Here is a 15,290-nt window from a genome sequence, read left to right as displayed (position 1 = left end):
AGTTTGAGTCTTGGCTCTGAATTCTTTCCTAGCCAGAACCCAAGTACCCAGGTTGCTGAACCCAGGTTTGTCCAATCCCACCATTCTATCACCAGATGCTGCTCTCGCCACGCCCAACATCTCTTTCTCTGTGCACTAGAAGCCTTGGATTCTAATTCCTGGTTTTAAGCTGCTTTGACAGGAAATCAATCGTAGAGTCTGCCAAAGGTACCTGCGCTGCAAGATAATTCTTGCAGTGAATTCAGGAGGCCCCCTCTCTTTCTGAGTGATCGTGGCAGGAGGAAGATCTTACGCTGTTTGCCAGCTTCCTACGTTCCTGCATTTTCCTCCGAGGCATTGCAGTTGGTCCTCACAGCAACGAGGTGAGTTTGAAATTGGTGTTACTTTCAGACACTATCGATAAGAAAGCCGAGGCTCAGAGATAGGAGTCAACTTGCCCAAATTTGTATCGGTAGTAGGAATTAAACCTTGTCAAGATTTGAACACAATTCTGCATGACTGCAAGGCTTTATTCTTCTTACTCTAAGTGTCCCTTTGCTATGGGGGTAAGTCCCCCATTTCCTCTGAACTTCTGTTTCTGCATCTATAATGCATAATCTACTGACTTATGCTTGAAAAAAGGTATGAAAGAGGAATGTTAGCTAGTAAAGTGTAAACATGGATTTGTCTTTCTGTTATCCTATTTTCCTGTGTGCTTGCAGAGATATTACACTAGTCAACTATAAAGATATTGTAAAAAGTAATAATACAAAAGACACCGTCATATAGAAGATGAACTTGGAGGGAACTCTTAACTTCTTAAAGGGGACTGTGGTTGTCTAATATGATTGATATACTATTGTGGCGGGCAGTTAGACAGACATGAGCACAGCAAGGATGATAGGCCAGGTACAGAAGGTTACCGGGGCGGAAAGCCCTGGGTGCCTAGCAACGGGCAAAACTGGGAACACAAGGACCTCACGCTGGGGGTGACCTTTCCTCCCCTAGCATATTGCTGGTCATGCAGTTTACACCCCCAACCTTTCATATTGCTGGTTGTGTGGTTTGGACCCTCTCTTGACCTTTCATATGGCTGGTCTTGTGGTTCAAACCCTCCCCTGACCTTTCTTCCCCTGGCATATTTCTAGTCATATGGTTTCAGACCCCCTTTAGAGGAGGAACAGGGGCCAGAGAGAATAGCCTCATATGACACCCATAACAAGCCCTTGCACGACCACTCCCTTAAGGGTTGGGCCCTCAGGACAATGAAGTTCTGACCCGCATTACATCATCTTAGGGACACATGTAATTTTGCTCTTTCTCCTAAATTCTCCCCATGAGACTTGCAACCAGGGGAGCAACAGGCAGTGGTAGCTGCAGCTTATCCTGTGATAAGTCCCTAAACCTGTCTCAAAGGCCCCTTTTCTATGACGTTTCAGTGAGCTAAAAACAGCCTCACCATGGCTCACTTCTGTCACTGTGACTTTTACTTTCAGTGAGTCCACGCAGCCCTGCGTGGCTCACTTCTTTGTTCTAACTGTTTCTAGGGAGCTAAAGCAGAGCACCGCCTACGCCAGTGATGGCGAACCTATGACACGTGTGTCAGAGGTGACACGCGAACTCATTTTTTTGGTTGATTTTTCTTTGCTAAATGGCATTTAAATATATACAATAAATGTCAAAAATATAAGTCTTTGTTTTACCATGGTTGCAAATATCAAAAAATGTCTCTATGTGACACGGCACCAGAATTAAGTTAGGGGTGTTCAAAATGCTGACACGCCGAGCTCAAAAGGTTCGCCATCACTGGCCTAGGCTCTCCCCTGTTGCCTTTTCTATCCTAAGCCCTTCCTTTGTTTCACTGTTCCCAGCTTTAATAAATATGCTCTCAAAATCACCTGGACTCGTTTTGTAAAATCTTTTCCTGCATGAAATCAAGAATCCATACACTACTGGCCGGCCCTAGGCAGGCCTGCTGTGGGCCCAATCCCTTTCTGGTGAGAATATGATTGAGAGAACGTGACCACTCTATTTAAGTTTAAATATGTTAATTCCTACATGGTAAGTTTCCTATGAGCAATTAGGTCACTGCATTTTATTCCCAATTTTTAAAATTATTATGAATCAACAGCTGCCTCCAGTACTCTAATCAAAAGTTGCCTACGCTTGAATTAGGAGATATTTTGGTTAAAAATGTGCAGAATTGTTCTCGAGGAGTGGCTGCTTAACTCAATTTTCTGCAAAGTTTAGCATAGACCCTCAAGTCGGCAGTGTAGCTTGTTTCTTGCTTTAACTATGGGCTCCCTGCTGTTGTCCAGCCTCACAATGTCTATGAGGTCAGGCGTCTCTCTTTCTCTCTTACTGTTCCTCTATCCATGGGGGTTTCGAGCCATTTCTACTCCCCACACACAAGCAATTATGCCCTGTGCTCCCACACTATTTCAACTTTCTCCAAGTGATCTCAGGTGTTTCTTCTGTAACACAGGCCTGGGGCAGGGGCGGGGCCATCCAAAATCAGATGCCATGGATCCTATACTGAATAGTTCCTAGTGTGATGGAGCTGGAGGAGGTCCCAAAGGGCACACAACACAAGCCCAGTCTGAACTGAGAAGCAGGGGCAGCAGGGTGATTCATCCAAAAGCATGTTATCGCCTTTCTTCCTGCAGAGCAATCCCACACCTACCAAGCTGCCAAGCGCCTAATGATTAGTCATGGGGGGTGATGGGTGGGGGTGGGGGGAGACAAAAGGAACAGAAAGGGTTTCAAGAAAACCATTACTTAGTCTACAAAGGTTCACCAGCACTAAATATGCAAGAAATCAGGGGAAGAAGAATATGAGCTCGGTTATCGTCTGCACCAACAAATTCAGATTTCTATGCTGTTACAAGACAAGGCTGTAAATGGCCTCACTGACCAGTGACAGGAGCACAGCTCTGAGGGAGGCAGTATGAAGTGAACCAGAGCAGTACTAACTCTTTTCACAAACAGCCATGTAACAAGAGGCCGGGAGGCTGATTATCAAATAAACAATTATGCAGCTCAAATCTAATTTCTGTTATAAGAAAAGGGAGCAGCATATGTTGGCAAAGGAGGTAAGAATCCTGGCCTTGAGGCCACCTATCAAATGCAGGACTTCAGACCACATTATTATAAATTTTCCCTTTCCACAGGAGAGCAGACATTTTAACAGCATTATCTCCATGAAGAATGGGAATTCAGGAAAAATAAATTTACTGGGAAGGAAACGGGTTCATCTTAGGGTTAGTGCGCATGTCTGAGCCAGCATAACTCAGGAACAGGCTTCTATTCCCTGACCTTTTCACCTGGGATGGTCTTCTTGAAAAGAGACACACTTATGAAATCATTCATTTAAAAACCAAAACTGTCATTGCCGCTCAGAGTGGGTGGGTGTTTCAGACTGGATGGTGATGGTCTGCAAGTGAGTTTCCTACAGTTTGTGTAAAGGGCAGAGGGCTGTGCCTGGCGCTGACACCCCGGCAAGGTTTACCTGGGCAGCAGGGTGCAGGGAGGAATACAGATCACCAGGGCCAGCCGCCATCTGACTGGCTACATGCCTGACGTGCCCACTGCACGGCTGACTCTATCTTTGCTTATCATCTCCAGGGTCAGAGAACCCACAGCTTCTAATTAGAATACTTTTCTTCATGTAAAACGCAAGTCTCCTCCCCCCATTTACCCTCTACCACCTCTGTAATGCAGAACATTTTAGTCTCATTCATACAATGGCTTTGCAACATGACAAACTCTTCTGGGCTAACCATCCCAGTACATTCCTGAAATCCTTTCCACGAACGTCTCCTGAGCCTGTACTGTCTCCCTCACTTGGCACGGACTCTGGGCCCATCTGCCATGCTCCTCTCCGGGCGGGTCACTCAGTTACTGCCCCTTTCGGCAGTATCTCCCCACCCCCAGCTGTGAACACAGTACTGAATCCTGAAGAACAGAGCAGGACAATGGCCTCCATCATTCTGAATACTCTCCCAGCTCCGCCTCTTTCTGCCTGTGGGACACTGGGCAGGTTCCTTGACCTGTTTGTGCTTTAGTTTCTTTATCTGTAAAATGAGGGATGGTGGTTGGGGGGCATGTCAACAATTCCTCCCCAACAGGAACATCAGGTGCAACAAAGTTAATGTACAAAGTACTCATTATGCCTGGCACCCAAGCTTTCCTCAGAGGGAGCCTTCGCCTCAGGTCAACATCACGCTCATGGTGTTGCAGCGCTAGACTTCCAGGCAATGCTACTATTCACCTTTTCTTATTCAGCTTTTGGCCACTGCCACCTGAACAGGAAGGAGGGGTGACGCTATTGCTGTGACATCTGAGAGACAGACCGACAGGACCTATGAGGGGTGGAGAAGCAGTCAGCCGCAGGCTACCCACTCTGGCAATCATGGGCTACCTCAAAGCTAGGAGCCAGGGCTGGAGCCACAGAAGGCAGAATGGAGATGTTTAGGTGGGTGCCAGGGTAAACTGAGGAAAAGTAAGGTCCTGGAAGTCAGATTTTCTTAGTGAAAGCTCATTATCCAGGTATGTCTAAAAATATACCAGATGATCCAGCAACTCCACTTTTGGGTATATATCCAAAAGAATTCCAAGCAGAGTCTCAAAGAAGGATTTTTACACACATGTGCATAGCAGCATAATTTACAATAGCCAAGTAGTAGAAGCAACCTAGGTCGCCCAAAGATGAATGGATAAACAAAATGTGGTATGTGCATACAATAGATGACCCTTCGGTTTTAAAAAGGAAGAAAATTCTGACATATGCAATAACATGGATGCATCTTGACATTATGTTAAGTTACTGCTATAGACTGAACATTTTATGTCCCCTGAAGGTGTTGAAGTTTAATCCCTAAGGTGATGGTATTGGGAGGTGGGGGCTTTGGAGGGGGTGATTAGGTTATGAGGGTGGAGTCCTCATGAATGGAATTAGTGCCCTTATAAAAGAGACCCTACAGAGTTCCCTCATCCCTTCTACCCTGTGAGGATGCAGTGAGAAGACCCTCACCTGACACTGGATCTGCCTCGATCTTGGACTCCCCAGTCTCCAAAACTGTGGGAAATTCATTTCTGTTGTGTATAAGCTACCCAGTCTATGGTATTCAGCCCAAAGGAACTGAAAACTGAATAAGCCAGTCACAAGGCAAGTACAGTACCGCACAGTCTCGCTTACATGAGCTATTTAGAGTTTGACGAGTCAAACTCATAGACAGAAAGTAAAATGGTGGTTGCCAAGGGGCAGAGGGGAGGAAAGGAATGGGGAACTATTGTTTAATGTAAATGTACTTAATACCACTGAACTGTACCTAAAAATGATAAAGATGGCACATTTTATGTTATGTGTATTTTACCATAATTAAATTTTTTTTAAAAAAAATATACTAAACATAGCTCAAGAAAACTAAAACGAAGGAGAAGAGCTATTGTCAAAATGAACAAAGGAAATCCGACCCATGATTAGACAAGCCTTACGGAGACGCTCCAAAGTCTTGTTCCTGTGCACATCCTGAGAGTGTTAGCTGCGGGACCCAATTCTCCAAAGCTCCTCCTCACCGAGGCCTACTATTTGGAAGCAGAGAACCGTCAAGAGCGCAGGCTTTGGGGCAGGGAGCTCGGGCCTGCCCTTGGCAATGTGGCCCTGTCAGATGGCTTAACCTCTTTCCCCTTCTCTTCCTTCTCTGCTTGTGGGCTGTTGTGAGGACCAAATGGGACAAGCCGTGCAAAGCTGTCAGCACCAGTTTTGTATAAGAAACATTAGCCATCATGACTGTTGTGGGATCTTACCTGAACATCATACAGGAACTGGAAACGACTTCTTTTACTTGCAGCTTCTCTCACAGCCCAGGCCAGGTCCACCGACCCCTTTCCACCCATCGACCAGTGGTAGCAGGGGACCGCATCAAAGGCGCCAGCCCGCTTCGCCAGCTCACACACCAAGTCAATCTCAGCCCGGGTGTCAGTCCTAGTGATGAAAATGTTTGTGGTTTTGCATCTGCATTCATTTAGCGATGTTTTTAAAGGAAGACTAACCATTTATACAGAACTTTGTTCCCTAACACTGAATATATTTTAAACATCAAAAGTGGTTACATCATGTTTAAATAAATCAGACTTAAAGAAAGACATGGGGGGAAAAATCCCTTGCAACATGATTCAAATATTTCAAGTTGTTAAGGGTTTTATTGAGAAAATTCCATAACACATCCCTTTGATCATCCACAGTGTTTCAAACAGAAATGCTGGGTGGAATGAAAAAAAAAAAAAAAGGCCAAAGAAATGTAAGTCACTATATAGATTTCATTTCCCCTAGTAACATCTGAGAACACTTCTGCTGTAATGAAACCAATCAAACCAAACCAAACAAACAGAAAGAGGAGAGTATTCCTGGATTCTTTCAGATGAAGCAGAGAAAGACCAACATCCTAAGACACAAACCCAGTTCACAGGGCGGTCCAAGCGTTACGACCACATTGAAAGGACGCCTGACTTACTTGAAGACATTCAGAGCCACGACAACGGGAACCCCAAAGAGCTGAGCGATCTGAATTTGCTTCTGGAGGTTACAGCAGCCATCTGCCACCAGCTGGATGTTCTGCAAGAAAACCAGACCCCCATGCATCACATCCCACCACACCTGCCACACTCAGCTGGGAGGGCCACCATGGCAGGGCTTGCTGCCATATTTGCTCACTCTGTGGACCTAGAAGCTATGCAGGAACTATACACAGGTCCCATTTCCCCCCAAGAGAGATGAATGAAGGAGGAGGTGGTGGCTCCTTTTCAAAATCATTTCTAAAATTATTCGGAGTCCAATGGCATATTTGAGTCTTGAGTCAGGCAGCTATTTCTGCGGCTGACCAGTGGCCAGGACATAAGCAATGTGCCCACGCCCCTGCAGGCTGGTGGACAAGAAGAAGGCTCCAGGAGGGTGAGGAGAGCTGTCCAGCTAGCGCTAGCCTCTGCTCGAACCCCTGGCGCCACCTGTAGGAGAGGAGAGGTACTGTCGACAGTAAACCAAAGTCTACAGAGTCCAGTAACTCAGGCAAGTCATAAAGCCAGGAGTCAGTTTTTCCCACACCTAAACACATGGATAGAAGTTGTGTATTTGTTTCTGTGCTGGAGACCGTGATCTTGGGGTAAGGAGCAGGAGATAAAGCCCATATCTATTATTTCTTAAGATTGAAGACTTAACTGAATGGATTGTATCCCTACCCCCAATCCTTTCCTCTAGGATTATTAGGAAAGCACTTTTCTAAGTCGCCGTGGGTGGAGGACTCATCCACTAATTGCATTGAACTGCAAGCCAGTGGTTAACTGGGTGTGAATGATTCTCCACTGTGGCCTTTTAAAGCAGTCACTCTTACCTCCTCTGTGTATTCTTTCTTAAGAGGGACACCAGCAGTTACCTGAGATGAGACAAAATGAAGAACAATCTCATTAAAAGGCTTACTCTAGCCCTCGCTGCTGTGGCTCAGTTGGGTGGGCATTGTCCAGTGCACCGAGAGGTCACTGGTTTGATTCCCCGTCAGGGCACATGCCGGGCGGGGGTTGCCGGCTTGATCCCCAGTAATGGGGATGCAGGAGGCAGCCAATTGATGCTTCTCTCTCAAATAATTAAAAACATTAAAAAATAATGCTTCCTCTAATTCATCAAGAGCCGAAAGAAACACAAATCAGACGCTTTTAGGGAAGGTGCCTTTAAAAGTACATTTTGTCATTTTAAACCAGTAACTGGCAGTTCTGGCTGAACATAAATTCTCGTGGGAAGCTTTTAAAAAACAATGGTTCCTGGGTCCCACCCAGACAAATTAAAGCAGGATTTCTGGGGCTGGGACCCAGGACCAGTAATATTTAAAAATTTCCCCAGGAAATTCCAATTTGAGCCAATATTGAGAACTTTCATAATGTTGCCCATTATCCTAGCATAAAATGGAACCTATAATGTGATCAATTCCCGAATTATACAAAGCACACCATCTTTCTAAGTCATTTTAAAGCAATGCCATCACGATTCATTTATTTATTTTGGCCTAGGTTGGCAGGACAGTGTGAAGACGAAGAAAGTGAAGTTGAGAGAATGCAGGTGTCTTGCCCAAGCTTATAGAGCGAACCAGAGCAGAACAGGAGCTTGAATGCAGCAGGGTTCTGAAACCCAACTTTGTACTTTCCCACAATCCCACATGGTTTTTATCAATGGCCTGCTACCGGTTTCAATGAAACCCTAGAAAACATTTTGATTTACTGATCAACTGAGGGCATGGTGACTTATTCTCAGTGGAAGAGGTCTTGAGAATATTGAAATCCTTGGGAAAGAAGTTACCTCTGTAACAGATGAGATTGTTTTTGGATCGTGTGTGAAAACGAAGTATTTTCAGATGGGTTTTCCCAGCCCTGAGTGAATGCTAGATTGAAAAAAGGACGGAAAGTGCTGCTGAGCTTGCACCCATGCACAGTTCTGCAGAATCCAACACTGAGCAAAAGCAGGAAGAACGGGCTGTACACAAGTACCGGCAAGAGGGTCAACTAAACCAAAAGCTGGTTCTAGAAAGACTAACCAAGTCACCCTGGCCAGGTGGCTCCATTGTTATGCATTGTCCCATACACCGAAAAGGTTTCGGGTTCAATTCCTGGTCAGGTCACATACCTACGATGCAGTTTTGATCCCTAGTCAGGGCACATATGGGAGGCAACCGATCTATGTTTCTCTCACACATGGATGTTTCTCTCTCTCCCTCTCTTTTTCTCTCTAAACATATCCTCCAAAGGTTCATGTAATATTTGAAAGTTAACTAATATAATTTGCAGCACTGATAGATTAAAAGGGAAAAACATATCATCTCAATAGATGAAGAAAATTGTTCAATGCCTAGTTAGTGTAAAAACTTGGCAAACTGCGGATTAAAGGTAATTTCTTCAACCTGATAAAGAACATATACTAAAAATCTACAGGAAATATCACAGTGATGAAGTATTAAAAAGCATTCTGCGGACTGAAGGGTCCCAGGTTCGATTCCGGTCAAGGGCATGTACCTGGGTTGCGCGCACTTCCCCAGGGGGGGATGTGCAGGAGGCAGCTGCTAGATGTTTCTCTCTCATCGATGTTTCTAACTCTCTATCTCTATCTCTCTCTTTTCCTCTCTGTAAAAAATCAATAAAATATATTTTAAAAAAAAAGATACTTTTTTCAGTCATAAGGATGTAATGTACAGCATGGTGACTATGACTAATAATACTGTGTTGCAAATTTAAAAGTTGCTGAGAGAGTAATTCTTAAAAACCCTCATCATAAGAAAAAATTTTTTGCAGCTTTATATGGTAACAAATGTTAACTAGACTCACTGTGGTGATCACTTTACAATGTGCACAAATATTAAATCATTAATGTTGCACACCTGAAACTAGTATAATGTTATGTCACTTCTACATCTAAAAAAAGGAAATCAGAGAGGTCACTGTATATAAAAGCAATATGTAAGAATCCAGAAGTAACCTGTTACACTACTTAAAAATATAAAGTGCACAAGAACACATCTGTAAAAGGATGTAGAAACCCTTGTGAAATACACTATAAATCTTTATTAAAAAAGATTTAAAAAGACCTAAATCAATGAAGAGATGTCCCATGTTCTTAGATGGAAAGCTGTCAAATCTCCCCAAATTGACCTATTGATTTAATGCCATTTCAATAAAAATCATAACAAATTCTTCAAGGAACTTTCTGAACGAATCCTACAATACAAATGGGAGGAAAAGGGCCAATCATAGGCCAGGCATGCGTGGAGGAAGTGAAGGAACCGGAAGTTTGGCCGACAGGCTACCAGTGCAGCCCAGACACAATTACATGTAACGAGACCAGTGCAAGCGAAGGCAGGTCCCAGAAAAAGACCTACACCTGCATGGAGAACTGACTGATGAGGAAGGAGGCTTAAAGATCAGAAAGGAGGAACTATTTCAGTAAAAAGGACCAGGCCACCTGGTTATTAATACAGAAAACATAAAATCAGATCTAGGCATTGCACCATACACCAAAAATCAGCAATATTGGGTGTGATGGTTAATTTTATGTGGCAACTTGGAGCACAGGGTGCCCAGATATTTGGTCAGACATTATTTTGGGTATTTCTGTGAGGGCGTTTTTTGAATAAGCACAACATTTACATTAGTGGACTCTGAGGAAAGCAGATTGCCCCCCACAATGTGGGTGGGCCGCATCCCATCAGCTGAAATGTCTGATTAGAACACGGAGACTGGGCAGGAGGGAATTCTCCAGCAGAATGCCTCAGCCTGGGACTAGGACTGGGCTACTGGCGCTCCTGCGTCTCCAGCCTATTGGCCCACTCTGCAGATTTTGAACTTGTCAGCCTCCATAATGGCAGAAGCCAACTCCTTATAATACCTCTCTTTTTATATAAATACATACCCTATTGGTTCTAAAGAGCCCTCCTTAATACAATGGGTTTAGAGAGTGAATTGTCAAATGAAGCTGGAAGAGAATGCTAGTTCTGATGTTGCACCAAGAACGCTCAGCACTTAGGAAGACAGGATATGAATTCAAAATGATTGCGGCTAAAATGGGCAAGTTCAAGGGTCACAGCATTTTCCACTGCACAAACTATGGACAACAACCACGCTGAGTAAACATAAGAGACAGCCATGGTTATTTGTGTAATGATATCTAAAGGAAGTAGAAATTATAGTGGATAAAAAAAAAATGACCATGGAGCTGATTCAAGTAAGGAGTGACACTGAGATGAATAATAGGAACTATAGGATTAAGAAGATGAAAGTTCATTTATTATCCAATTACTGAAAACATTTCCTGGACGCAGACTATGCCAGGCACTAGGGATACTCAAATTAAGAAGACGTAGTCCTTTATCTCGAGGAGTTAAAAGCTGAGTAGGGAGACATACATATAGACATTCATAAACCAGTGACGCAGAAGGCGCCCCTGAAGCTCCAGAGAGTGATGCGAAGCTTCGCCGGCTTCCCGATCCTTCCCTTTTATTACCCTCCACCGTTATCGGCGATGTGAGCTCTGTTCTCATCATCACCGGCATGAAACCATGACTGTAAGTGAAGGGGAAGAGTAAGGCGAGCAGAAAATGCAACCATTGTAAAACAATGAGCACGTGCATTAGGAGGAACTGAAATAGGATTATAAATCATGTAGAGACTGTTTATAGGACAGAGACCAGAGTGTGGAAAAGCACTGGGCTAGGAGCAAAGAGACCTTGATTTTTACGTCTGATTAGTCCCCTAAATAGATGTGCTACTAAGCAGGCCACTGAGTCCTCTGTGCCTCAGCAATTTCACCTTTACAATGACTGAACCAGGCAAGACCGTCTCCAAGCCCTTTCCAGTATTACAGCTTTTTTGGTTCTATAATTTTCAGGGTGCAAAACAGGGAGGGGGAATTTCAAATGCATCTTACATTGGCAAAAACAGTTCCCTTGATGTTGAGGATGGAAGTTGGTATATAGATTTAAAGTCTAAAGACAGGAGTGATGGTAGCTACAAGCGGTGTTTTGAGCAAAATCAGAATTCTTTAGGATTTACGACCTTATAATACGTGTTATGTTAACCTTCCTTTGAAATAATGATGATGCTTCAGGCTAAAATGAAATGCTTAGAGTGGGGTTGGGGTTCGGAAAATGTTTATCCTTTGTTAGCATACAGCTCTGACGGTGGATGTTTGGATCCAAGCCCCAGGCTTCCGATTTGGCTCTCTGCTGGCCCCTGACACTGCCAACATTCCCTAAGCCCTTCGAACCTCCACTTTCTCATCTGAAAACTGGTCTAAAATAATGTTGGCCTCTCCTAGGACAAAAACAGCGAGGACGACTAAACAGTGCACAGCATCAGTCTTGCTATGTAATAATCACTTGTGTACACAGTATCCCTAAGAAATCAGAGTTGGCAGTGTGTCTAACAGATCCACACTATAAATGATAAAGCGACTCCAAGTCATTTTATTTCAAAAATGATTAATCAGTGTAAGATTTCATATTCTCCCTTTGAAAATACCTAAAAAAAGAAAAAAGAAAAATACTTATACCTTGTCTGTGGAAATGGGGGGGGGAGGGGATCCTTTCAGATGTGTGTAAATTCTGTACATAATAAGATAGATTAATATCAAGTCTTTAAAAATGTGAAAACAGAATTTCTGTTTCCCAAGCAAAGCTCTCTTAGAAATGAGAGAGTTACAAAGTGAACTGATAATAAGCAGAAACAGAAGGAACAGAGTTCTAGATTAAATCAGTGAACCAAAAAAACCCACAAAAAACTGTCTGTACAAACAGGGACCAGACTCACCCAGAGGAGCCACCGGTCCACCCGTACGGGCTCCGTTCGGGAGCCGGAGCCTCCCATCACCGCGGGGTTACAAAATGCTGACACGAGCTTCAGATGTGAATCTTAGGACTTTTTTGGTTACGCTCTGCTCCTTTTCCGAAACACTGCTTAGCAGTAACCTTGCGGGTGCTACTGTTTCCTAGAACTTACTAAACTCACCGTGCCCTACCATGGTGATTTGTGAAAAAGGAGGCATTCTAGAAATCTGGAGTTACTAGCAGGTTAGAGGTTTTCCAGGGCTAAATTCTGCTTTATCTTCATGTTACAACCGGTCTCCCTGGGCAGGGAGGGCGCGACTTACACTGGGCCCGCCTCCGTGCATCTTCAGAGCGCGCACTGTTGCCACCAGCACCACGACGTTGGGCACCAGGCCAGACGCTCGACACTTGATGTTGAAGAACTTCTCCATGCCAATGTCAGCACCAAAGCCGGCTTCGGTTACTGTGGAGAGTCAAGTTGGAAACTTGCTGTTATCGTCTGAAAACAACAGGGCAGGGTTTGGCAGCCATTGGTGTGGCCACAATTCCAAGGACGGCCGAAATCCCCACCGCCTCCGGTTACTGCCCAGCACTGCCTCGTGTTCATGTGCAAAGGTAGACTGCTGCTCCCACATGTCAGAAAATGTCCCACTTCCTCACCTTCCCTACAAGTTGGCTCTCTCTGCTTCACACCACCGTGCCTTAACGCTTCTTTGCCAACGCCTAGAGTTTTCTTCCCAGGGTAGTAACTCTGAGCAGAGCTTTCCTTAACACAGGTGGGATTTTCAACTTTTTAATCAGGTTCCAAATTGTATCAAAGTCCACCACTAGCGTAATTACTATAGCAGATCCTTTCTCACTCTTTATATCACACATAGAATCAATCATATTTCAGTGCCACCTGGCATTTCTGTTGATTGAAAAAATTCAAGTTAGTTGAGTGGCTTAAGGAGGCTGAGTATCAAGCTTGATACAGAATAAAGTATTTAAACTTTTTGAATTGATATCAGAGAGGAAGGGAGAGGGAGATAGAAACACCAATGATAAGAGAGAATCACTGACTGCCTGTCTCTGCACGCCCCCTACTGGGGATTGAGCCCGCAACCCAGGCATGTGTCCTGACCGGGAATCAAACCGTGACCTCCTGGTTCATAGGTCGATGCCCAACCAGGAGGAGCACCATTACTGGAGACATCTACGAAGAGTATGAGCTGGGTGTGGAAGGGGGACTCCAAAGCATTGGGGACCAGAGTCCTCTCTGCACGGCCCCACAAACACTTGCTTTTCCACCCCCATATGAATTCTTCCTCTTGGAAGCCCCAGACTTCCACTTCTTCTCTTTAATTCAGAATGGCCTATGAGCGCCAGGTACCTGATTGCCTGTGAGCCCCAGTTTCTTACGGCGCTCCCATACATATGAAATTAAACTTGATTTTCTCCTGTTAAACTGTCTCATGTCAATTCTTAAACCAGCCAGAAAACCTTAGAAGGCTAAACGAGACATTTTTCCTTCCCAACAACACTCATCGTTAGCTACCCCCTCCCCTGCTCCCAAATTGCTAGAACGGTTGCTGTGGCAAGCATGGAGGGAGCAGACAGCATGTCTACTATCGCCTCCCAAGCGGACACTGTTGTCGCCGGGTCAGCAGCCAAGTCCTCCTGCACAAAGGGAAGCTCTAGGCCGGGCAGCACAAGGGCTTTGTGAGAAATGCAGACTCTCAGGCCCCCTGCAGACCCACCGAATCAGAATCAGATCCCCGAATGAGATGAATGCCCACTGAAATCTGAGAAGCACCGTGCTCCAGGAAAGCAATATTAAGAATGTAACGGAAACTAAAGTTTATGAAAAATACTCTATACAATGACAGTACCACCAAGGCCATCATTTTTAGCAGAGACATGAACCGGTGGTAAAAAAAACTTTACCAAGATAAATACATCAACCAGATGATGTACTTCTTTATGGTTTCCTTTTAGTATTTCATATGCCCACATAATTTTTTATAGTAGGTATAATTTCATAATTCTGCTCCTTCACTTAAAATTATCAGAGTTTTCCAGACTGACAAATTTCAGAGGAAAGGCAGGGCTGGGGTGGCTGGGAGGGGAGTGATTAACCGAGGAACGTATATGCATAGCCCTTGGACACAGACAATAGAGTGGTGAAGGCCTGGGAGGGGTGGGTATGAGATGGAGGGGGTCAATGGGGGGGGGAACCCCACAAATAAACCAAGGGGACATCTGTAATACTTTCTACAATAAAGATAAATTTTAAAAAAATAAAGTTATCAGAGTTTTCTTGCTGTATTACATACTTTCAAAATTTATGACTGTAAGTGGCAGCTTATAATTCTGTTACGTTGGATGTACCAAGACTTACAAATTGTTCCCTTGTTATTGGACGTTTGGGTTGTTTCCAACATAAACAATGCTGCAAAATATCTGTGCGTATGAGCTTTAACCTCTTTCAAATTACATTCTTGGAATCAATTCCCAGGGGCGAGAGCACAGGGCCAGAGCACGTAAAAGAATTTTATGACTCTTGATATGCTTTTGACAAACTGAAAAATATTCCCTTAAAAATATTCCATTTGGAGTGAATAGAACTACAAGTCACGTTTTCCTGTATTATGTTTTCTTTGAACAAGCAATATAGTAGAACAATTTAAAGAAGCAGGAGGAGATATTTTTATACGGTATTTGGGGCAATTCTAGTGATTTCATTAGTGGTGGTCAAAACCGGAGAGATGACAGTAGCGATCCCCACACCAGGGTGCCTCTGGGAAAACCAGCATGGTGGTGGGGCAGCGGACCCACAAGAGGAATACTCAGTTCACTCTATCAAAGGTCAGTATAGAGTGGGCTCCCATTAGAGGAAAAGACAGGCGGCAAGGCCATCAGTATTAGAGTACTGTTGATTGTCCTGCTGGTCTGTATCAAAGACGGAACACAGAC

At 44.2% G+C, this 15,290-nt stretch overlaps 1 protein-coding gene across 1 annotated transcript in view; it reads right to left on the bottom strand.

Annotated features, from left to right (window-relative positions):
• The window catches only part of MTHFD1L (methylenetetrahydrofolate dehydrogenase (NADP+ dependent) 1-like), a 157,557-nt gene that overhangs the window by 51,796 nt on the left and 90,471 nt on the right, over positions 1–15,290 (bottom strand). Inside the window, exons 21-24 of the mRNA XM_006768722.2 lie at positions 12,659–12,798; positions 7,368–7,409; positions 6,495–6,595; positions 5,788–5,965 (exon numbers count right to left, since the gene is read on the bottom strand). Of these exons, the coding sequence (XP_006768785.1) occupies positions 5,788–5,965; positions 6,495–6,595; positions 7,368–7,409; positions 12,659–12,798 (461 nt within the window). The remainder of the gene's footprint in view (positions 1–5,787; positions 5,966–6,494; positions 6,596–7,367; positions 7,410–12,658; positions 12,799–15,290) is intronic.

This window comes from Myotis davidii, unplaced genomic scaffold (assembly GCF_000327345.1).
Source record: "Myotis davidii unplaced genomic scaffold, ASM32734v1 scaffold1323, whole genome shotgun sequence".
Classification (NCBI taxonomy): domain Eukaryota; kingdom Metazoa; phylum Chordata; class Mammalia; order Chiroptera; family Vespertilionidae; genus Myotis; species Myotis davidii.
Note: the sequence above shows the minus strand (reverse complement) of the source record. Positions and strands in the feature narration are given on the sequence as shown.